This window comes from Micropterus salmoides, unplaced genomic scaffold (assembly GCF_014851395.1).
Source record: "Micropterus salmoides isolate LMB-PRFRI ecotype aquatic unplaced genomic scaffold, ASM1485139v1 Ms_hic_scaffold_9, whole genome shotgun sequence".
In the NCBI taxonomy this organism is placed as follows: Eukaryota; Metazoa; Chordata; class Actinopteri; order Centrarchiformes; family Centrarchidae; genus Micropterus; species Micropterus salmoides.
In genome coordinates, this window is record NW_024044681.1 from 9,660,515 (window position 1) to 9,684,974 (window position 24,460).

At 40.5% G+C, this 24,460-nt stretch overlaps 1 protein-coding gene across 1 annotated transcript in view; it reads left to right on the forward strand.

The window, feature by feature from the left end:
- The window catches only part of grk6 (G protein-coupled receptor kinase 6), a 71,999-nt gene extending 48,185 nt beyond the window's left edge, over positions 1–23,814 (forward strand). The window contains exons 6-16 of the mRNA XM_038708419.1: positions 930–1,022; positions 6,185–6,248; positions 7,173–7,313; positions 12,796–12,986; positions 13,071–13,108; positions 15,209–15,298; positions 15,430–15,638; positions 16,658–16,795; positions 17,313–17,450; positions 17,562–17,696; positions 19,627–23,814. Coding sequence (XP_038564347.1) covers positions 930–1,022; positions 6,185–6,248; positions 7,173–7,313; positions 12,796–12,986; positions 13,071–13,108; positions 15,209–15,298; positions 15,430–15,638; positions 16,658–16,795; positions 17,313–17,450; positions 17,562–17,696; positions 19,627–19,677 — 1,288 coding nt within the window. The 3' untranslated portion in view covers positions 19,678–23,814. The remainder of the gene's footprint in view (positions 1–929; positions 1,023–6,184; positions 6,249–7,172; positions 7,314–12,795; positions 12,987–13,070; positions 13,109–15,208; positions 15,299–15,429; positions 15,639–16,657; positions 16,796–17,312; positions 17,451–17,561; positions 17,697–19,626) is intronic.
- The last annotated feature ends 646 nt before the right edge of the window (positions 23,815–24,460 follow it).

Genomic DNA, 24,460 nt, shown 5'->3' on the forward strand with positions numbered 1-24,460 from the left:
AATCTCGAGAAATGCTAATTTTGCCTTTGCCGCATATTTTTGCTGAATGTCAATGCTACTTCAGTTTAATAAAATAATAATGACTCTAAACATTTGTAAAATATATACTTTGAATCATTTATCAGCATTGGTGAACCCCACAAAGGATATTATAGCGTTTAAAAGCATTATTTGGAGGTGCAATTCTCGGCAGGCACACAAAACTTGGCATAACACCGGATATTCCCATAACTTACGGAGACATGGCTGGTTGCAACTTGAAACACATTTCCGAGGACCTCTCTCCATTTTTATAAGATCAGTGACCATCAGGTTCATGCGACTGGTTTTGTTTCTGGTTTGGAACCCAGACGTCTTGTTTATTACAGCCATGTGCAACTACAACTATTGACGTAACTATGCTTGCTGTAGCCTGGTTTATTCGCTCCAAACCAGCTGATGGAAATGTACATATTTCTTGTTTTGTTCCTTTTTTTTGACATTTCGAAAGTACTCTTAAAATTCGCATGATAATTAGATGGAAAACATGGCAATTGTTGTATTGTTTCAGTGTTATTAATGTTGTTGGTTTGAACAAGCACTGCCTTGCTATAAATAAAAAGTGCCGGTAGGCGTCACATTGGCCCCTGTGAACGGGCACTGCATTGTTTCCCACAGTCCAACATGACATCTTTAACATGTTGTTGCATGTATCAGAACAGCAGTTCCAAAACCAAAAGATATTCAGTCTACTGTGATATAAAACAGAGAAAAGCAGCAGATCCAAACATCGGAGAGGCTGGGAAGTGACTGACCAATGAATCGAAGTGATTCAGCTCCGAAAACAACCAACTCAGCAGAAAAATTATAAATAGACATTAAGTTTCAGTCCACTTAAGGTTTTTTGGGGCTAAAAATGACCTTCAGATCCTCTTTGTTGTGTTTTCCAGATTGATCCACGATTACCTGAGCGTGGCGCCCTTCGCAGACTACCTCGACAGCATGTACTACAACAGGTTCCTCCAGTGGAAATGGCTGGAGAGGTAAACTTTGATATGACTGAGGGAAATTAACCTCCCTATCTCATCTCTGTTTTTCAAATGTCTTGCGGTTTATTTTTTCTTTTGATTATGCGCGTCAGCATAATCTCTTTACACACACACACACACACACGCCACTTTAAAACTCACTGAGGCTCATTTAAAGGCCACACTATCCACTGTCAGACCAGTAAGAACATGCTCAGCGTGTCGCCTCATTGCTTTCCTGTCTTCATTGGGTGAGAACAACGCAATTCATGAACTTCAGAGTGATATCACTGTTACATATTTCAAGACAGGAGTTTGAAATTGCTCAACTGCAAAGTTTCACAGTTCAGTTGAATTTCAGCAGAGGAGCCTTTCAGAACAGGCTGTTGTGGCCTGAAGGTTAGATGTAAGTCTCCCTGCTGTGTGAGAAGGTGTCGTCTAATCAGGTCTTATAATCACAGTAAAGAGCAGTCCTTTAAGTAGAAAACCTACTGACCAAAATGTTTCCTCTAAAAGTTATGTACAGTTTATTCAACCTTGAAAGCCTCGTTGAGATTAACAAAAAGAATGTTCTGACAAAGAAGGCAGCAATAACAACAATGACAATGACATTTGCACCTTAAAAAACAACGGCAGAAAAACAGTTTCTGTAGCAATGATTTTAATTTCACAAAGGATCCAAATTTTGCAATGGTAACTGCAATAGCAGAAGATTCCAGGCGGAGCGAGCAGCACGTATAAAAGCTCTTTGGCCTGGTTTAGTGCTGACTTTAGTGCTAACTTTCAATGAAAATAAGTCCTGGGATTTACAGTGGTTGTTTCAGCCTGGTAGCTACTATTAAAGATCACATAAGACCATCTGCTCACAGCGACCGTGATGCTCTGTGAATGAATTTACATAAACACAGAGATTTGCACATCATATAGTCTCAGACAACACAAAATAATGTTAGAAGTCTCTTTTATAAAGTGAATGAAACAATGGAAACAGATAATAAATACTTCTTATAATAATTAGATGCTAAAAATTCCCCCAGGTTGTTTTCCTGAGAAAAGGGAACAGGTTTGGAGGAGAATGAGATAAAAGCGGGATCTCAATTCCTGGTTTTCAATCATAGTCACACTGTTTTCTGACTAAGTGTTCATTAGTTTGAGAAGTAAAGCTATCATGACAATAAAAAGGTTGTTTTTATCAGGTTTGTTTACAGTCAGATAGTTCCCAGACTCCACTTTAAAATCCTCAGTGATACTGTAAACAACAGTGGACTGAGGGTTTAGGTTTGATGGTGTTCTTAAAGGATCAGCTCAAAATCAGCCCACAAGGGAGGCCCATCGATCCACAGAGATCTGTGGCGTCAAATACTAAAGAGCAGCCCAAATCCACAAGCTGATGAGAGAGAAATACAAGATGGAGCGATGGAAGAAGAGAGGAAAATAAACAACGTCAAATCAAGAAAATGAAACAGACAAAACAAAAGGAGGAGAGACTGTGGAGACAGATGGTACATCTATTCCCACCAGGAACCAGCGTTGGCTTCTTTCCTCGTTATTTACAGCAGAATGAGGCTGGTTTCTTCCATCCCCACAAGCTGCTTATCTGATAAAAACTCTTTCTCAGTCTGTGTTCTTGTCAGTACTTGTTTTCTTACTTAAGTACTGTCCCAATACACAAGTTTGCATTTTGGCAAGAACGGTTAAAATTCCCAGAAGTGTCCTTGAAACGTCCCTTTTACCGAGGATGCATCGCTTGGTAACTTGTGTGAACTTGACGGCAGAGATATCCCAGCATCCGTTTCGGCATTCAAGCGAGAGGAAGGAAAGAAGCTGAGAGAGAGGCCAACTACAGAACGTACTTTACTCTTTTCGTACGTTATTTCATCACTATATCCACTTTTGAGTGAGTCCGCGTAGGGGGAAGCTAACGATCCGCCCAACCAGTCAGCTCACAGAGCCCTCAGCAGACAGGCAGACCACTGCAGCCTACACAGCGAGTAGTATGTAGCTGCAGTCCCGGAGGCTGCAGTTTCAGGACCGCAAACCTAGGACCGGAACTGCATTTCTAGGACCCTTGTTTACTTTGATACTGCCAGCTAGCTGGCTGTGTTACTCTTGATAGCCCCCCGAAGCCAGTTAACCTCACCACAACCACCACCTAGTGTGTGCCTATACTTAAGTTATTGATTATATGCAAGTCGACCAGTTGCAGACCACCGCCACTCCACTAGATGGCGCAGTCGCAAAGGAACTACGGTCCTAGAACTGCGTTCCCAGGATTGTGAGGGTCCTGAAACTGCAGCCTCCGGTACTGCTACTACATAGGCCCAATCCCAATGTCCCCCCTAAGCCTTAAGCCCTGAACCCTCACAGACTTTACTGGCGTCACTTGGAAAGTGATTGAGTTTGAGAGGCTGCAAGGGCTCAAAATGCTGTGAACAGGAACGGGACAGCACTTTGCCACTTTATCACTTTACCTTGACGATGCTGAAACACGTTGCACACTTTTAATTTTGTGCGGGCAATTCCCTCAGCCAGAGTCTGCAGAAATGCGGACTTACGAAAGGGCTCAAAATGTCTGCGAGAGAGCCCTCGCGCACTTGATGATTTGACAGTAGGACAGCCCTAAACCCTCACAGACTTCCCGGGAACGCTTCTCTAAGTCTGAGAGTCTGTGAGGGGGGACATTGGGCCATAATATTGAACACAGCAGCGAGTCCAGCAACAACGGCAGAGTAAAGACCCACAGCTGTAAGGTAGTTTTAACGTTCGTACCGCTGTTATTCTGTCATTACAGCATGAAAGGGGACTATCTTTAATATTATATTAGACATTATATTGTTAGTGTGCGGTAGAGTTGTGGTCACAGTATTTGCAGGCGGCCTCTGTGCTTGGGGTATTGCGCAATACCAGCAAGAACGCGTCGTCTCAGACCGTCAGCAGCGTTTTGTGTGCTCGTGACATTGCAAGATCATTCTTCCAAGAACGACTAGCAAGAATGTTCTCCCCAAGAACACAAGTCTGTTCTTTGCATTCTTGGTTTGAGAAACACCCTCTGTGTGCCTGGCATGTCAGCTTTCCAGGAACTGTGTAAGATTGATGACCTTGAATTTTTCACGTCATCCAGTGGGGTTTAGAGACGTTTTCGTTAACCACAGGGTCACTGGAGAATTTCCAATCCTTCAACTGCAGTAAAAACATGAAACCCATCGACATAATTAGAGTGGAAGCTGCTTAGTCAAGTTACTTTACGCTATTACCAGTTAACTCACTGAACAGCTCGTTATCAAACATAAATGTGTCTTTAGCATATAGAAATCTGTCGAGTACTGAAAGCTGGTATTGAACACCTGATCAGATCCATAGTCTTTTTAATAATACTTTAATCACATATTTACTGATTTTAACTTATTTAACTTTTAACTTATTTGTACAGCTGCCTTTAATATATATAAATGTATATACAACACAAGGTTGTATAAGGATAAATAAACTACCTTTAACCCTAAATATATCAGTTTGTCCTTTTTGTAGAAAACTACGTTTATATTCCTCAAAGGAATATATATTTACATAAGCAGCAGTTCAAAAAAGTGTGTAACTAATGACATTAATATGAATGTTAAGCTTTAAATGTTATGCCACGATAACTTATAAGCACCTAAATACAAACTTGTTTTACGAATTTTTCTTTTGTTGCGCATTCAACAATTTTCTGTTCTGTAACGGCGGTCAAAAAGCTGCTTGTGTCTTGACTTATAGTCATCACAGTACATTGGTTTATTGTCTATTGATTAGACCACTGAGGATGTCATTAGGTCAGAATGGGACTGAAAGTGCAAGAAAACACAAACCGATACCAATTAGTGAAAAGGGCAGCGTTAAAAAACAAGCAGGAGAATCACCATCACAGGGCGTGTTCAGCTGTAAATGACTCATCCTGTTTTAACGAGTCTGTTCCCGAGGGTCCACTTAATTAACCTGCTTGAATGACCAAACTGTCCAAAGGGAGATGAGCCGGGAGTGCTGCTACCTGTTTTTCAGTTTGTAGGATGTGGTTATTTTATTTGTGCACTCGAACGGGGTCAGTCCTTTGTTGCTAGGGTCGTATGTTTCCCAGTTTTAGGGTTAGGTTTAGGGGGTTAAGGAGCAGTTTAGGACCCTGGGAACATAGATACACTTCATATTGCCTTCTTTCCCTAAAGCCCGATGGGATTTTTAAGACCGAGGCAGATTTTGATATTTGAAGATTTTAAAATCCAATATATTGGCCGATTTTTATTTTTCCTTGTTCTTTTCAGAAACACACAACAGAAACAAAAGATTATCACTAACATTTGTAGTTATGTATAGTTATGATACCTCCCCAAGAAAACATTACATTTTAAAGCAGTTTAAAATAAATATAAACTTTTTATCATTATAAATTGCTCTTTGAACAAATATACAGCTGATAAGAGGTGCGTTTGACTTCAATGTGATGCATGCTGGACTTAAAATAAGGCATGCTGGTTAGAAATGTTGTCCGACTTTCGCCGGTGCTGCAAAATGTCACCATGTCACGTGACATAAAACGTTGCGGGAGGAAGGCTTATGTCGTGAGGTGGTGACGTTTTGCAGCTCACGTTAGACTGTCAAGTCAGCGAAAGTCAGTTGCAGTCATCTCGAGCGCACCTTATGTCAGCTGATTGCTGTGTTTTGTGGTGTTAGTGCCATCTGGTGGACAAACTACACAAGGACAACACTCATAACATGATCGAAGGATCCGTCTCTCCGTTTCTGTAATTGTCATTTGTTGGCCGTTATTAACACGGATACCGATTTATCTGCAATTAGCTATCTGCACGCCAATTTATCAGACGGGATCTACCACGCACACACATTCTGACCTGATTATCCAGGTTTTTAAAGTTTAAACAGTTAAATAGTTTACATTCAACGTGTGTGACCTTTTCTACATCTGCAAGGGCATTTTTCAAGAAGCCGCCATTTACAAGTTTCCACATTTCTACCTGACAAACTACTTTGTACAAAATATCACAGCAAAGCTTGTTCCAAAAATGTGTTTTCAAACTATCCTGTATATTATTTTCTGTATCAATACCCAGGACTGAATTAATAACTCAGTCTGTGCATGTGTTGCAGTGTGTGTTCAGAAATGAGTTTCTCTTTTTGTCCAACAGGCATCCAGTGACAAAAAACACATTCAGACAGTACAGAGTTTTAGGGAAAGGAGGCTTTGGAGAGGTGAGTACATTCACACATTGCATCCAATTAACACAAAACAGAACAACTCACAGATACGACAATAAGAGGGAATTATCTTATTAACAAGTACAAATAAATGAAATAACAAGAATAATACCCCTCCCCTCCAAAAGACTTCCGACTTTATGGAAGTACTCCTTTAAATCTCAGCCAGCAGTGTGTACAATGAATAGAGGGTATTATAAGAGCAGTTGAAAGCAGGGTAACTTGGCTGTAAGCGTTAACATTTTCTGGGTTCGTATTGGAAGGCGTGTTGTTTTGAGTGACTTCCAGGTTTGAGTCACTGTTTTCGTTTATACTCATACAACATACATTATCACTATCGCTCCCTTCACAATTGTACATACAGCTACAATTTATACCCGTCTTCTTTATGAAAATTTAATTGTGAAAGTTACACCAGCAGATCATAGTGATTTTACTACAGCCTGCACGTTCTTTTCTAAAATCATAATCATATCAGCACTTTTATTATAAATCTAAGGAGCTATTTGTATTTGAAAATTACTAAACGTATGGGGTTCACCCTAAAACATCTCTATCATGATCCAGCTAACTAACTAACTTAAGGGCTTGTTGCTTTGACCACAGTTCCAGATTAATTTTACAAGCTTATAAGAACCAGAACAAATCCAGACTCGTGTCAAACGGTCAGCATTCTGATCTGAGTAACTCATTTATCGCAGCACGAAGAGCAGGGCCCAGAGCCGCGTCCTCCATCACCTTATAATTAGATCATTTACAATCACAGTCTTGTTCGGGTTCCTGGCGCTCTCATAATTGAGAAGTCACAAGATGGGCGCCGATGAATTTAGTCTCTGTTTTATTAAGAGAGTGTATTGTGTATTTTATTTGTGCATATACTTATAGAACATAACATTGTGTCCCCTCTTTACCCTGCAGGTGTGCGCGTGTCAGGTACGGGCCACAGGGAAAATGTACGCCTGTAAGAAACTGGAGAAGAAGAGGATAAAGAAGAGGAAAGGAGAGTCCATGGCGCTCAATGAGAAACAGATCCTGGAGAAAGTCAACAGCAGATTTGTAGTAAGCATTTCAACTTATCTACTGTCTGTCTACTAAGATTTTTCCATTCACCAGCAGATTTTGAATCCGCATATTGAAACACATAAAGGGAAATAGATTGGTAGATGGGAACTTGATGACACATGCATCAAAGACAAGAGAAGCACAAAGAGGTAAATAGAATCATAACTAATTCATTTTAACAAGAAACTGAACTTAAACTAAAAACTAGAATATACAAGTGCAGCTTAAAAAATCTGAATATTATGGAAATTTTAATCAAAACATGAAACTTAACCTAGATTCGGAACACAGAAAGTGAAATATTTCAAGCCTTTTTTTGCTTTAATCTTGATGATTATGACTTAGAATTTCACAATAAAGAAGGTTTCCTGAGCATTTAATCTCTTCAGTGTGGTTCTTTTATATGCACCTGGGGCCGTATTACAGAAACTTCCTAACCTGCAGATCCTATCCTAACTGCTTGGTAATAAGGGTTAGGAACTGATGTAGGAAAAAGACCATTACAGATTAACAGCTCCTAAGTCAATGTTCCTTTCCTAACTAAAGATAGAAAAAAGTGTATAACAGAAGCATCCTAACTTCTTCTTAAACAAACTCTCCTAACTTTAGGAGAACTGTTGAGCTGTCCTAACTTTTACTTTTCCACCAGGTAGTGTTTGTAGTGTTTTAATCCACATGGCTATATATTGCTTTTACAAAATCAAAAGGCGTAACTTATTAATTGATTCTACCGATGTGTTTGGTGACAAAACACTCATTAGTAGAAAGGCTGTCGGTGATGTAACGCTAGATAATGTTTCATTATATAACATAATATAAAGGCTTGATCTAACAAAACTATGTCCGCTATTTTAGCCCACTCTCTCTCTTTAATCTCCCCAGATAAGTGTTACGTGATTTTCACAGCGATTAAAAGCCGTTTAGCTCGGCGAGATGAGAAAAGTGGCATCGGTTACTAGGTAACAGACATAAAAGTTGATAAACGATGTTGGATTGAGTATTTAGGATTTAGGTACGATAAGATAGGACTCCTAATGTTAGTTAGGATTTGCTTCTGTAATACCAAATTGAGAAAAATCCTCTTAGACTCTTCCTGTCTTAACTTAAGACTTAAGACAGGAACTTTCTGTAATACTCTACACTTTGACTGACATTATGTTCACTGTTAGTGCAAGTCTAGTGGTGTCAGGAACCTCCAGGTGAAAAAGCAGAGTTTTGGGCCCAAACACACAGTTTATTAAGCAAAGAAAGAAATTCCAGGCTTACATGACGTTATTGCAGACAAGAGTCCAAACACTGTACTGATCTCAAACCAAGCAGGCAGAATAATCCAATATCCAACAGCTGAGAACAGAGACGCTCGACAGGCACGATGACGGCGCAGCAACAGACAGCGGGGACCAAACAGGAAACAGGACAAAAAACCCCGCAGAAACACGGACCAAACAGACGGACACACATGATGCTTTTTAGTAATAAGTTATTTGATATATATTTGATGTTCAGCTATTAATAATGGTCATTTAGAATTTTTGAGTTATTATAAATACACTTAAAATCGTGTTTAGTGCCCTCGTTAGAGACCTCATTCGCTGGTCTTTACTGCCTTATCTTTGCTTGGAAAAAAGCTGCAGTTGTGAGCTGTTCGATTATTCTGTAAAATTCTGAGCAGTGCTTTTTTATTTCTTGTCTCGAAGGATTTATTCAGATATGAAAGTTTGAAAACCCAAAACGACAAACTGGCTGGTGTGAAAGTTGTCAAACTGTCAACAAATCCCATTAAAATATCAAAACCCGACAATGTTATTTATAAGTTTTTATATATAATAAATTTAGTATAATAATTTAATCAAACGTGACTCAAACAGAGAATTCAATGGTGCATTTTCAGCCGCAGGTTAACCCACATTTGGTGCTTTAGTTGGTACTTCTGGCAGAAGGACAGTTTATGTACTTTTCACTAGACTTATCCTGTGACATTAACATCTTCAAATGTGTAATTTTGTGTTTTCTTATAAACAGCTTCACATATTTCCTCCTCAGCTTGTTCTTTGTGCGTGTCAATCGGACGTGACGTCTTCAACATTGACAAGGGCAGTAATTAAAAGACAACATGGAGGTTTGTCCTGTCTCTGGTTTGGTTTGATTCTCTGCCAGATGACTTTCGTTAAGCTTATTTGACTTGGACTCCAGTCAGCCAGCTCGCTCGGTGCTCCCAGGCCTGAGGAGTCCCTCAGGGTTCAACGTGGCTTTGATGTCAAAATACAGAATTGGACAACTTTATTTAACATAACAGCAGGTTGTGTTTTTAGTTGTGTGTACGTGCAGGCAGGCAGCTTCCTGATTATCTCACATTAAAGGAAAAATTCACCATAAAGCAACTGCTATTACTGATTAGAGACAGGAGGTACTCAGTACGTTTTGAGGTTCTGGTACTTTTTGGAAGATGTTCTTATTGTATTTTTATCATTACTGATTTTATCTTTATACATTGATCCAATCAATATTTTATGATGACCATGAATCAATGGCTACTTTAATAGGGCAGCTCTCTTTATAGAGCGTTCTAGCCTCTTAGCTCATTGTTCTGGTTTCCCAGCAGGCAACTTTACCGTTCACTCTCACCGCTCTCCTCAATGTTCTTTATATTTCCTTCAGCAGCAAGCAGATGATTTTAGCAGCACCAAACAGCCACATGTAGAGACTAGCTAGTTAATAAAGTGGAACATAGCAGCTAGCATCAAGCAGTCATAGTTTAAATAACACAAACACCCACATACCTACAAATTATAATTTATATTTGTAGTTTATGTCAGGATCAGTGGCGGAGTGCTGAAGCAACAGAAACAGATCAGAATTTCAGCATTTATTTCCTGCAGGACATACCACCCTTTGTTTGAACCCACCCATTTTTCAAGTGAGCAAAACTATTGGAACATGTGACTGAACATGTTTCTTGTTGCCCAGCTGTTGCCTTTTAGGTTGATTGTCCAAACTTTAAATAGCTCTGCATGACTAGTCTAAGTTTTCATCCTTGGTTCAAACCTATAAAGACTGCATTTCCTATTAAAGAGGATAAACCAATATGAAGACCAGAGAGCTGTCTATGGGAGAAAAGCAAGACATTGTCAAGCTGAGAAAAGAAGGAAAATCAACCAGAGCCATTGAACAAACATTTGGCACAGCAAGCACAACAATTTGGAACGTCCTGAAAAAGACAGGAACTACTGATGTACTGAGCAAAAGACGAACAGGTTGGCCAAGGAAAACTGTAGTTGATGACAGAAATATGGTGAGAGCTGTGAAGAAAACCCCCAAAACATGAGTAAGTGACATCACCAACGACCTCCACAATGCAGGGTGAAGGTATCACAATCCACTGTTGGAAGAAGACTCAGAGCAGAAATATAGAGGCCACACCACAAGATGCAAACCACTCATCAGCAGGAAGAATCACAAGGCCAGAGTGAAATTTGCAAAGAAGTCCAGAGATGAGCCGAAAAAGTTCTGCAACACAATCTTATGGACTGATGAGCTCAAGATTCATCTCTAGCAAAGTGATGGAGAAAGAAAGGAACTGCTTATGATCTGACGCACACAAGCTCATCTGTGAAGCATCGTGGAGTTAATGTCACGGCTTGGGCGTGCATGGCTGCTTCTGGAACAGGCTCAGTAATATTTATTGATGATGTAACTGATGATGGGAGCAGCAGAATGAATTCAGAAGTGGACAGAAACATTTTGTCTGCCAATTTACAGAGAAATTCATTGAAACTAAAGGGGAGGAAGTTAATCATGCAGCAGGACAATGAGCCAAAGCACACTGCCAACAAAACAAGGACTTCATCAGGGGGAAAAGTGGAAGGTTGTAGACTGGTGAAGTCAATCAGCTGACCTTAACCCAATAGAGCTGCATTTCACCTCCTTAAGGAGACTGAAGGGAGAAACACCCCGAAACAAACAACCGAAAGAAGCTGCGGTAAAAGCCTGGAATAGCATCACAAATGAAGACTGCAACGGTTTGGTGATGTCGATGGGTCGCAGGCTTGAGGCAGTTATTGCAAGCAAGGGTTATGGCACCAAATATTAAATGCAATTATTTAATTTTGTTCCAACACTTTTGCTCACCTAAGAATGATGTGGTCTAATACAAACTGTGATATGTCTTAAGTTGTTAAACACATCTAGATGTGAATAGCAGGAAATAAAAGCTGAAATTCTGACCCCTCGTCTCATCTTTTGATCTTAAACCCAAATGTCTTCATGGAACAACAAAAACAAAAGAATTTGCCTTACTGTTCCAATACTTTTGGAGGGGACTGTAAGTCTCAGGATTACATGAAGGTGAGGCTGGGAAGGATCTAAACATAAATCCAAGCAGAAGGAGTAATCCAAAAGTCCAACGAGGCAGAGACAACAAAGAGTACTAACTGGAAACCCTCAACACAACGACGAGGAGACGACAAGGACTGAACAGAAATAAGCACATTAAATACAGGGGCAAACGAGCAGGGAGGGAGTGCACGGGTGAAACACATCGGGTCAATCAGACAACAGGAAACAAAGCTAGACAAGAAACATGAAACTGATCACTTCAAAATGAAACAGGAAGTAAAGCATGCAAACATAAAGAAGGACGGATCTAGGAAAAAAAAACAGAACACGAAAGGACCATGGGCAAAACAGAACCATGGACATGAAACTAGAATACAGAGAGTTTAACAGACACTCTGTGCATTAATATGTACATTTGATCCATCTATGAGTCTTGCACCCTGTATATATTCATGTATACATGCATATACCATACATAACCACCAACTTTATGTATATAATGTAATCTAGTACTTTTGAATATGTATTCCTTTTCACTGTTTGTATTTACAATCTACTTAACTTGTATGTAGACACTGTATGTAGTTTGTCATCGTTACGATCAGCCCGCATAGACTTACAAGACACCAAATTCAGTGCCAGGACCAGAGTACAGCATGTACAGTACCTGTAACAATACAGAAAGGAGAATAAGAAGAGGAAATGTAAATATTTATGTACGTATTCATATATTTTATCACCTATTTGCATGTACAGATGAATACACAATAGTTCTCTGTTTAGGACCTTTATGTTCTTTGCTATTATTCTGTGTGTGACATCAAGAGGAACTTAAAACTGGAGTCAATAAAACAGTTCTATAAAAACGTCCGTCGCTATTTCCCAGAATCCAGTGTGACATCTTCAAATGTTTTGTTTTGTCCGACCAACAGTCCAAAACCCCAAATATATTCAGTTCACAATGATACGAGACACATCTGAGAAGCTGGAACCAGTTTTAATTCATCAAAACAATTACCCGTTGGTGATTATTTTTTTGTCGATCGATTAAATTAAAGGTTTAATCTCTGTAAATATGATTCATCACTTCATGTGATCAGACTTGAGGTTTCCTCATTAACACACGACGCTCCTCTGTCTCCAGGTGAGTTTAGCGTACGCCTACGAGACAAAGGACGCTCTGTGCCTTGTGTTGACCCTCATGAACGGGGGAGACCTGAAGTTTCACATCTATCACATGGGCGAGGCGGGTTTCGACGAGAAGAGAGCCGTCTTCTACTCTGCAGAGATCTGCTGCGGGCTGGAGGACCTGCACCGAGAACGCATCGTCTACAGGTCAGCCTCTTTGACCCTCGCGGACGTTTGTCTCATTGTCTTTCCTCTCTGTTCTCACTCTCCCTCTCTTCCTCTATCACACAGGGACCTAAAGCCAGAAAACATCCTGCTGGATGACCACGGTGAGTAAGCAGCGTTGAAAGGAAAAGACAGATTCATTATGAGTTTTTTCTTTCACACGGTCTTCAGCAGATGAAGTTTGCTCATGTCACAGTTCTGGTCTCGTGGGTGTGTGTTTCATGTTTGCTGTTTTACTTCCTGTGTTTGTTTCTCACTGATTGTCTTAGTTGTTTCACCAGTCTGTGTATTTAAGTGGTTTTCTGTCTCTCACTCTTTGCGTGTTCAGTGTTTCTGGCTTCTTATGTCGGATCCTTCCCTGGCTGGACGTGGATTTATATTTTCTGCTTTTGGGTTCAAAACCCCAGTTTTTCGTGTCAGCTGGACGGGCAGACCGCCGTAACAGCTCAGTTGTAATGAAGCTATAGATGTTCAAACTTTTAGGATCCATGTCATACACTCAAAAGCTCAGAAACAGGAGAGTAAGTGGACCTTGAGTTGAGATTGTTTTGTCTGCTTCCAATGATAAGCTCAACTTTAAAAGGAATTTCACACTACAATTTTAATTTCCAATTTTATTCCTTATTTAAAGACATTTTTAAAATTGATGTTTAATGATCAACTTTAGATGTTTTACTGAACAATGCTAATTTAATAATTGATTTATAATTGTTTTTTAATTTAAAGTCTTTCTGTGGCACACTGTATACACTATTGCTCTGGCTGCAAAGAGTCCGGTGTTAGTATGACAGCAGTTTGGTAGATCATTTTCCTCTGTGAATCACCAGAGGGCGCTCTGACTCCAGAAACCAAAAACCTTCAGAGAAAAACTCTCCTCTGGCACTGGAGTCTGCATATTTTGAGCTGGTGTGATGACATAAAACAGTCCTGAGACAAACATCCAGCCAATAAACACAAACAAATCCAGTTGTTTAGTAAAGACTGCACTTGAGTTTGGTTGTTGGTATGTAGTAAAGTATTGTGGGCTCAAGATAAAAAACATTCAGTTTTAAATAAACCACTATTGCCTCGTTTTGACTACTGCAGTGCCCGTCTAGCGAGTCTCCCAGCTTGTGGGGTGAAACCCCTACAAATAGTTCAGAACGCAGCGTCTGGGTTTTGATCAGCCTAAAAGGACTCATGTCACTCCATCACTCAGTGACCTCCACTGGCTTGCCCGTGGCCTCCAGAATCCAATTCAAGTCACAATATTTGCATACAAAGAGACCACTGGGTCTGCACCCATCTACCTAAACTCCATAATACAAGCCTACGCTCCTTCTCGGCCGCTGTGCTCCTCCAACGAACGCCGCCTGGCTCTGCCACCGCTACACACTCAAATCTCTACGTTCTCATCTGGGACACCACGATGGTGGAACGAGCTACCACGTGCCATCAGAGCAGGGGCGTCCCTCTCTAACTTCAAGAAGCTCTTAAACTACAGAGACTAATAAGCATAAAGTGGCCGACCTCTAAAGACAAATCTGCTGGTTGCTTGTACATTATGCATCAAAGGAAACAAACATAAAGCTCCTCAGCACTTAGATGGAAATGGCCTCGACGAATGCTGACTTTATCATAAATCACAAGATAATTCTCTGCAGTCTTGCACAAATCAAAGCATAAACAATCTCACCAGGGTGGCAAGAAAATAGTTGTTTTATTTATTTATTTTTATGACTTGACATATGACAGTGATTGTTTGTGTCCGTGTGGTTTGCATGTTATTCCTTGAAAGACAAATAATACAATTGAAAGAACTAAAACATCAGTACTTGAAAGAAAATGTAGTTAAGTTACAGCAATCTTTTGTTGATTTCCTGCTTGCATCTACTCTGATGTTTGCACCGTTTTATATTAAGAACGTCAGTGTTTACTTTGCACATATCATGCCGTCTGTGCGCTTCAGTAAGCAGCCACAGTAGATTCTTTAAAAAAAAAAAAGCTTTAAAAAAATAAAACACCAACACTATATTTGTTCATGTAAAAATGAAATGTTTAACTTGATCTTAATGAAGAACATTTACGGGGGATTTTCATTCTTTTTCATTTGAATTTTCTCATTTAGTAACTGATACTGAAAGAAAATTTGAGATATCCTTTGCCTTTTCTTCAATCTCATAGTAGACATTTGTATGCAAACATTTGTGTCTGTGTGTCTTTAGGCCACATCAGGATATCAGACCTGGGCTTAGCGGTTCATGTACCAGAGGGACAGACCATCAAGGGACGGGTAGGAACAGTAGGATACATGGGTAAGTAACCTCTGACCTCTACTAGTAATCAGTAGAAACTGAAAAACTGAAATGTCTCGCTTTAGCATAGTAGTGTAAAGGTTTTAGATTCTGCAGATGCTCACTCCACTGCCTCCGCCTCTTTCCTGCAGCTCCGGAGGTGGTGAAAAACGAACGGTACACCTTCAGCCCTGACTGGTGGGCGCTGGGCTGCCTGCTGTACGAGATGATCGAGGGCCAGTCTCCCTTCCAGCAGAGGAAGAAGAAGATCAAGAGGGAGGAAGTGGAGCGGTTGGTGACGGATGTGGAGGAGGAATATTCCAGCAAGTTCTCCGAGGACGCCAAGTCCCTCTGTAAAATGGTGGGTGGATGTTCAAGCGGCCAAATCCACTTCTCTCTCATTTGCTCTGGTCTGTAGCTCCCATCTGCTCAAGCTCCATATTTTACCATATTCTAATTACACCTCAGTGTTTTAAAAGGACTTCTTGTTTTCCATGTTTACAAAAATATATATATTTTTAATGACACATTCTCTGCCTACGGCCCCGGTTACACCAGCATCTACCAAGTTTCACAGCAAATTCAGTTCAGTTCAGTTTATGTGAGTGGAATTATAATAATCAGTGGTTTCACTCACAGCATGTATCTAAAAACTTGCATCGCAGTCTCCTCAAGGTAGATTTAGGTGAATTTTGACCTGCATTTTCACCCAATAGCAAATCCGGCCTCTGTGGCAGTGGTCCAAAACCAATGAAGCTAAAAATGCAGTAGAAAAGCCCTGAGGTGGTTTGGTCTGTAGTCAAAATGTAACTTTATACCTTTTCCTAGTGAGCTACTTTGCTGACTGGCACATTTTTGTATCCCCGTTGCAGTCACTCTTTCGCTTTAGGTTGTGTTCAGACCGACATTAGCACAAAAAACTGCTTATTTTGTCAGACTCCAGGTTGTCCGGTAAAAAAGTTGAACCTGACTCAACGCATTGCGTCGTGAACCGGCATAAATGTGGAAGCTCACATTCCTGCTAGACGACTTTACATGGAGCTCACCGAGACGGAGGATAAAATGATTAGCCAACGTTATAACTTTCCATAATATCCCGTCTAACAGCATTATAAACCACCGTATAGTGTTTTGTTGTCTGATAAAACCTCCCTGATAAATCTGATAAACATTCAAATCCATGGACCTGTTGCTCAGACCGACCCTCCTGGATTGGATTTCATCGTCTCACCTGAGGCAGCTTCTTGTGTTATTTAAATGCAGTTTGCTTTTCAGTCTGATCACCTGCTTTTTCTTTCTCTTGAGTTCACGCCTTCTGTGATTTATGTGCTTTTCTGTCACTTCCTGTAGTTTGTGACTTTGTTTTTTATAATACCCCAGCTTCTCGCCAAAGATCCCAAAGAGAGGCTGGGCTTCCAGGGGGGCGGAGCCTCTGAGGTCAAAGCCCATCCCATCTTCCGCTCCATCAACTTCAAACGCCTTGAGGCCGGCATGCTGCAGGCGCCCTTCATTCCTGATGTAAGTCTACAATATGTAATATATCGGACAACAAGTTTGTGCTACAGAAACTGGAGTCTCACTGAAAGTTGCCTCCTCAGTTTTAAGAATGTAGTACAGAAAAAATAAGTCTTACTGAGAGAGAGAATATCAGTTATATATTTTATGTGTGTAGTAGAGGCAGGTGTAATTAATATAATTAATGAAGGCTCAGGTGTTACTTCTGACATTATTGATAGTGTAGGTGTAACTAATAACATTAGTGATAGCAGAGGTTCAGCTAATAATGATTGTGCAGGTTTGATTAAGAACAAAAGATGGCTGGAAATTAAATCTTTTGCTGCACAGAAAGTGCAGTTAATTAATCTGATTAAAAAGAACATCACTGAGGCTCATTATGCAGAGCATGCATAATTAACCTGCACACTGTCTGCGAAAGGAAGGAAGGATTCTTTATCTACTATAGGAAAGTTGAGATGTCTGGACAGTTATGGTTTCTTATAAAGTCTCTTCATCAGTAGTGGTTTTTGTGTTGCAGCCGCAGGCCATCTACTGTAAAGACGTGCTGGACATCGAGCAGTTCTCCACAGTGAAAGGAGTAGAGCTGGAGCCAAAGGACGAGTCCTTCTACAGCAAAGTGTCCACGGGCAGCGTCTCCATTCCCTGGCAGAATGAGGTGAGAGACATTCATAAACACGTACTGGACACACAAGCGGGATGTTACCTCTTTTACTTGCAGTATGTCTCCCTGTGCATGCGATACAAAGAAAGGTCTTTTCTCCTGCAGATGATCGAGACGGAGTGTTTCGCAGAGCTGAATGTTTTCTACCAGGACGGTGCGGTTCCCCCTGACCTGGACTGGAGGGGACAGCCGTCTCCTCCACCCAAACAGGGACTCCTGCAGCGGCTGTTCGGCCGTCAGGTCAGTGGACTCACCTCACGTACATCGTTATCCTTTTACCATCCAGTAGTTTGTGCATACCAGCTAGAGATCAGTTTGTCAGGAGTGGACCAGAGTCTGAACTTTTAGTCCCAGTTGAGTCTACTTTTCAAGATACTAAAAGGTTCCTTCAGTCCATTGTTGTGTGCGTTTCCACCGCGATCTTCAGACCTGCAAAGATTAGGCAAATTAGTCCGCTGATGTACGTTCTTACTCTGACATATGCACCAAAAGCCATATAAAGCAACGGACAGGCATCACACAGTGTCCAAGGAGGAGTTTCAAGTTGTGCTGCTGTTGATTGTGGTTTATTAGTTTGCGAATGTCATTAAGTCAACGGTGGAAAAGGGACAAGCAGCAGTAGTAAAGAGGATTCAAAATGCTCGAAAAGCTAGACTTAAAGCGAGTAGCCTCTACTCAACCAATCAGAAATGTTCAGCACTGCAAGTTCCAGTACTTTGGGAAAGTACTACATTCCTTGTAAGGTTCTTTCACTAGCAAGGACCACAATCAACAGGTATGATTAAAGGATTTATTGGGTAACGAACAGAAGATGTATGAAGCTTGCAGTAGCTGAATAGACATTAGAAAGTGTTATGGGGAAGCTACGATAGGGAAATCCGCCGTAGCACCCGGGCACGACAGACCCTCTATAAACCTATGGAGAGGAGGAAGATCAGGAGGCAGGACAGAGAAAGGGGTGGGAGGGAGGGATGCAGGATAGGAGGGCGAAGGGGAGGATGGGACGTGTGGGTATTTATGGAAATGCTGGCGATGACGTGCTTGATGTGTGGTCCCGCTCCTGAAACTCTGCTAATTAGCACCACTTGTTCCTGGGTAAAGTTCCTGCAGGGGAAATGCAGCTCTTGTTTTTACATAAAAAAAAAACTTTTAGTCGCCCTCCACTCAAAAATGCTTTTTGTTTATTGTTATTGCACTTAAGTGTTTTAGCTCTGACAGGAGCTGCATGTATGTGCAGTTAGTTTTCACATCCATCTGCTGAAGGAGGAAAGTTTCTTTCTCTATGCTCAGTTCAAGTCTCCATTACTTGAAGCCTCCATGTCAGAAACACTGAGTATTTTACTCTTCAGTGAACTGGCTTCAGTAAGTTCAAAGCTGAAAAAGTTTGTGTTCAATCAAATACAGACAATATTAGAAATATTTGTACACACAAAAAAAGTTATTAAATATCAAATATCGAAAAAACCTAAAGCCTTTTACTGGCCTGGTGGGGCTACACGTTTCAACAAATAAACGTATCTTTCAGTTAGAAAACTTTGAACTTTTGTAAATATGGACATGCTATACAACATTAGATTGGTTAGATTCTCCACAATTCCAATTGTTGCACCAACCGGCAATTGAGGGGCTATCCCAAATATTGATTATCTGCAGGATAAGTTGAAGCATGATTTAAGCTAATGAAATCCATCCATCGTCAACCGCTTATCGTCGCAGGGACACACTCACACTCAATTTTGGAGACAGCAATTCACCTAGCTCTCTCATGTCTTTGGGATGGTGGGAGGAGAACATGCAAACTCCACAAAGAAAGGCCGGGGCAACCGAGGTTTGAACCCACAACCTTCTTGCTGTGAGGCAACATTGCTAACCACTGTGCCAACTGTGGCTGACTTTCGCCGACTTGATGGTCTAACATGAGCTGCAGGCGACTGCAGGGGCGGGATATAAAAACGAGGCCGTCAAGTCGGAAACATTCTGCCTCCATCAGATTACTGTGAGCTGAGATCAATGACTGATCTAGGTAATAGTGAGGTTCCAACTTTGTGCAGCCGGAGAAATGCAACTGCACAATTTCTAACCAGCATGCCTTATTTTAAGTCCAGCATGCATCAAGTTAAGTCGGCGCTGCGCACCTAAAGTAACTCTCTGCTCTCTGCTCCCTCTGCAGGACTGCTGTGGTAACTGCAGTGACAGTGACGAGGAGCCCACCAGGCTGTGACACACACACACACACACACACACACACACACACTCTCTCATTTGTTTACAACTTTTGCACATTTGTATTTTTAGGATAGTACTATCTCTAAATGTCAGAATGTATATTTTCAGCATAGCCATAATGTTTAATGTTATTTAAAATGTGTGAAATATCGGCTGTCGACGCGTTCCAAACGAGGAGACGGGATCTTACAGAAGATGAACAGATGTTTTGTTTTTGTTTGTTTTTTTGTCGAGGGAATGCTTTGCTTTCACGTTCATCCACTTACTCATGTTCACATTACTGATCTGGGAGCTGCTGCTGGCTACTCAGAAGCTCCACCGGAACAATCTCCTGGTGTAAAAGTGCCTTGCTCAAGGGCACCGTGGCAGTGGTTAACTAAGGGAGGACTAAGCATTCCTCGATCTCTTTACCTTTCCCAACTTCGTCCAGGGAACCAAACAAGTGACTTTCAGTTCATAAACTGTGACCACTTTTCTTCTTCCGCCCTCCATTCTGCTCAGACCAACCTCAACTCTATTTTCAGCTTTAGTTTTCTTCTATTTAATTCTTTCTTAAAAGTGTGATTTTTGAAATTTTTGCTTAGACATTTTGGTTTTCGAAATGGTGACGCCAGGGCCATTAAGTTGTCTACATGTGCGGATATTTTTTATATCAATAATATTATTAATATTTTTTAATTTTTGCGATTATTGAGACAATCGACTTGTCGTGTCAGTGTGACTCCAGTTACTCTCGTCAGTTCAGTGCCAGTTTTGGAATGTGACTGTAAAAAGGTATTTTACAGAAACTCTGAGAGTTAAGTTCATAATTTTCATGCTCTGATTATACAAATTGCTTGTACATGGCTTGTGCCTTTTTGATACTCCTTTATTTTATCCAATGTTTGGTCCACAATGAACAACTCACACATGTTATGTTGATGCTGCAATGAAGGAAGTATCCATTCACTGTTTCTTTATACTAATATACTACAGTATATTTATACAAACATACATGAACATTACATTTTTAGCAAAGTCAGTAATCCAAAAAAAATAATACACAAGGACGACGGGGTGGTAATCAGCTGTTAAGTGTCCGGTGATAAAGGCTGCCCAGCACACCTGATCATGAATATGATGAATGACCACTGATTGTGAAGCATCAATAAAGTATCTGGTGCCAAGTTTAGATATTTTTTATGTATTTAAAGCCTTTATTCATCATTGGACAGCTTGAGTGTGACAGGAGATGTGGGAGAGAGAGGAAGCAAGCAGGAAAAGGCCCCGGGTCGGTTTTACACGGGATGTGCGCATTAGCGATGAGCTAGCCAGCATAATTTAAGTGGTCTACCCAATCTAATGCTATGCTAGGTTAATTAATGTATTTTACAAAATACTTTATGGGCTCAAATTATCAAAAATATTTGGGTAATTGTGTGTACATTTTGGCTTTACGGACTCTTTATGGACAGCAGAAATCAAAGCTCTTGTCCAACAGCTTTGCTTTTGCAGCTTGTTTGAGCAGCAGACACTAACTACACCATGAGTGCATACATTTACTAGAATATGGCAGAACTAAGTCTAACGCAGGGGTTCTGGTCCAAGTCAAGTACGGTCTGTCCATTCAGAAAAGAAGATTTTAATCCTCCCCAAAAAAGGGGGTTTGTTTAACTTGAAAAACATGAATTTTTTTTCCCCCAACTTTTCAAATATACCCCCCTAAAAAAAACAAAGAACATCAAACTTTCTATGTCTGTATACTGACCAGGGGCCAGTTCCACAAACGTGATTTGCTGGCTCACTTCGTATCTTGTATGGTTCAGTGTGTTGCTCGAGGAAACTTTGACATGCGGACGGGAGAACCGAGGGGATTGAACTGCCAACCCTGTGAGGTCAACACTCTCCACAAACTGAGCTACACGACGCAAACCTGTATTAGTGTTTAACAGCCGTACAACTTGCAATCTAAAATCGGTCAATGATCAGAAAAGAATGAAACAAGACAGCATTCAGTGGTCATTGTCATTTATTATTATTTACTAATAATTATTACAGATACAATTTGAGTCTGTAAGCAAGCCATAGGTTTGTTTTTCTGCTGTCTCTCAGGGTTTCTGTAGAATTTAATTCTTTTTCCTTTACTTTGCTCTGATCATAAGATGGATTTGCCCTGCCAGTAGACTACTTTGTGTGTGGTAGTAACAATGCAAGGAAAAAGTCCAAAGTTTTGTCTGTCCAGATCTGCCGCAGGCTGCATCCTAGGCTGATCAGGTGATTAAAATCACATCAAAGGCAACGACAAGAGTAACTGAAGCTTTTTGGGTCAAACCCTTCGTCGAACAGAGACTGAAGCTGGTCTTTTCATCACTGCAGTGAAATGCCTCAGCTGGTACTGTTGCAGTCAATGGCTTCCTCAAAACATATGGCCTCTGATTTTAAGCTATTAAAATTAAATACCTCTGAATGTATCAATGGCTCTCATGTTATTTCTGTAGACTGATATTTGAGAAGGCAGAAAACAGAAACCATTTGTTTCCCTGCTGATAAATATGACAACCATTCATTCATAAATGTGTGAAATTTTTCTGGTTTGAGAATTTGTCCAAAATGAACCAAATAGTGATGTTTCAGCTACATTTAATAAGCTGAAGTGAGACTGAGTCGTGTTTAAAATGTTGTTTGCCATTCTAAAAGTTTCTCAGTTGCCTTCTGTGGTGTCAAGCCATTCAGATAATAGAAACATAGATTTGACAATTGCTCTTCCTTTGGATCCTGAACTGGTGGTAGACAAGAATCCCAGCATGAATTTGTAATCAAGAAAATTCCCTGGCGGGAAATCATTTAGATTTATTCTTTAACATTTGCTCTGAGATTTTCAGAGATGGCTGGCTGGTGATTTAACATAGCCACTAATGTCTCTGTAACATTTGAAAAATAACTGAGAATTCACTTTACAAGAAAAGTTCTTGTCGCAAGTTTGGACTTACTAAAAATCTGCATTGAGAGGCCAAACTGCTGTGAGCACTGCAAATGAAAACTTGCCACATGAAACAATCTGCAAGGGTATCTGAGAATTATGTGTTTTAATACAGTCTAGTTCTGCATCTAATTATTTTTTTTTTCAATATCACTAATCTGCTGATTACTTCGCAATTGATCAAGTCATTGTTTTTGTCTATAAAATGTCAGAAAATACTGTAAATCGACGTTATAAACGTCCTCAAATGTCTTCTTTTTGTCTGACCAACAGTCCAAACACCCAAAATATTTACTTTACTGCCATATGTGACAAAGAAATTTATCAAATGTGGTTTTTGTGAATTCTGGTGTCAGAAAAGGCAACAGATAGATTTATTGGTTACGTTTCTTTGGATAAATCAGAGACAAAGTTTTTATTGAAGCACTTAACGAGTTAATTAAAACCAAACCAGTTATCCATAGAAGATGACAAAGTCCAAGGTGCCTTTTGGTGTTTGAAGGTACTCCTCCAGCCTGTAGTCGCCTCTTTTTATACATACTGTATGTGTCTGTACATGTGCTCGTGCAAAGCCTGCTGCTGCGTCAGCTTCAGTTCACTTCCTGTCTGTGGTATTCTGAGCGTTCGTTGTCAGAACCGTCGCTCTGGACGATGAGACTGAAAGAATCCCAGCCCTGAAAGACTTCTGTCCACCCTCCTTCCCCCGACCTCTGAACTCTGGAGTCTCTGCGGTGATTTTTATAAAGACTGAGAGGTCAAAGGGGGGAAGTTGAGGAGAAGAGCTTGGCAACATTCACCGTGGACGCTTAAATCAGGACTCAACTGCTGTCAGATAACCACTGTCTTCAATGTTTCCTTTGTGTGAAAGATTGAGTCAACACTGTAATCAGCCTTAAATACAAATCCTGTTTATTTCAAATTGGGTCTTATTTGTGTAGTTTTGTTCATCTTTCTTATCAGTAATATTAACATTGTATTCACCAAGTTAATGGCTAAAATCTGGGAACATGGGATAAGATAAGATCACATGTTTGATGATAGATTTGTGGTTTTTCTCTGTGGTCTTCTCACTGGTTTGAAATGGACGGGACTCAGTTGGGAAAAAAAGCGATGTCACAAAACCAAAATGTGATCACAGAACAATAAATGAACGGACATGTACACAACATCGGACTGAATGATGTGAAACTACTTGGCTGTTAAGTGTGATTATCAGGCCACTGAGAGAAAGAGAGAGATCTGGGACACCTACACATTAATTTAATCACATCCCATTCTTAATCCGTAGGCATTAATATGGAGGTGGTCCCCCTTTTGCAGCCGTAACAGGATCCACTCTTCTGGGAAGACTCACTACAAGATTTTGGAGTGTGTCCGTGGGAATATTTGCCCGTTCATCCAGAGGAGCATTAGTGAGTTCAGACACTGACGTCGGACGGGAGGGCCTGGCTCGCAATCTTCTGGTTCATCCCCAAGGTGTTGAATAGGGTTGAGGTCAGGGCTCTGTGCGGGTCAAGTTCTTCCACACCAAAACCATTTCTTAGCAGGCTTATAGAAACAAGAAAAAGGCCAAACACAAACTGTTGGACGAACTATTTTCTAAAATTGTATGCTGTAGCGTTAAGATTTCCCTTAACCCTTTCATGCATGGTGTGGCAGTTATTGTAACTTCATTGTGGGTTACTATATCATGGTTATGTTCTCCAAGTCATTTGAGGACAGTGTCACAGTTGATTGAGACCTCATCAATCCAAGATGGCCGACTGATAGCCATGCGCTAAATTAAATGCCTGAGGCATATCTGCGAAAAACCTTTATT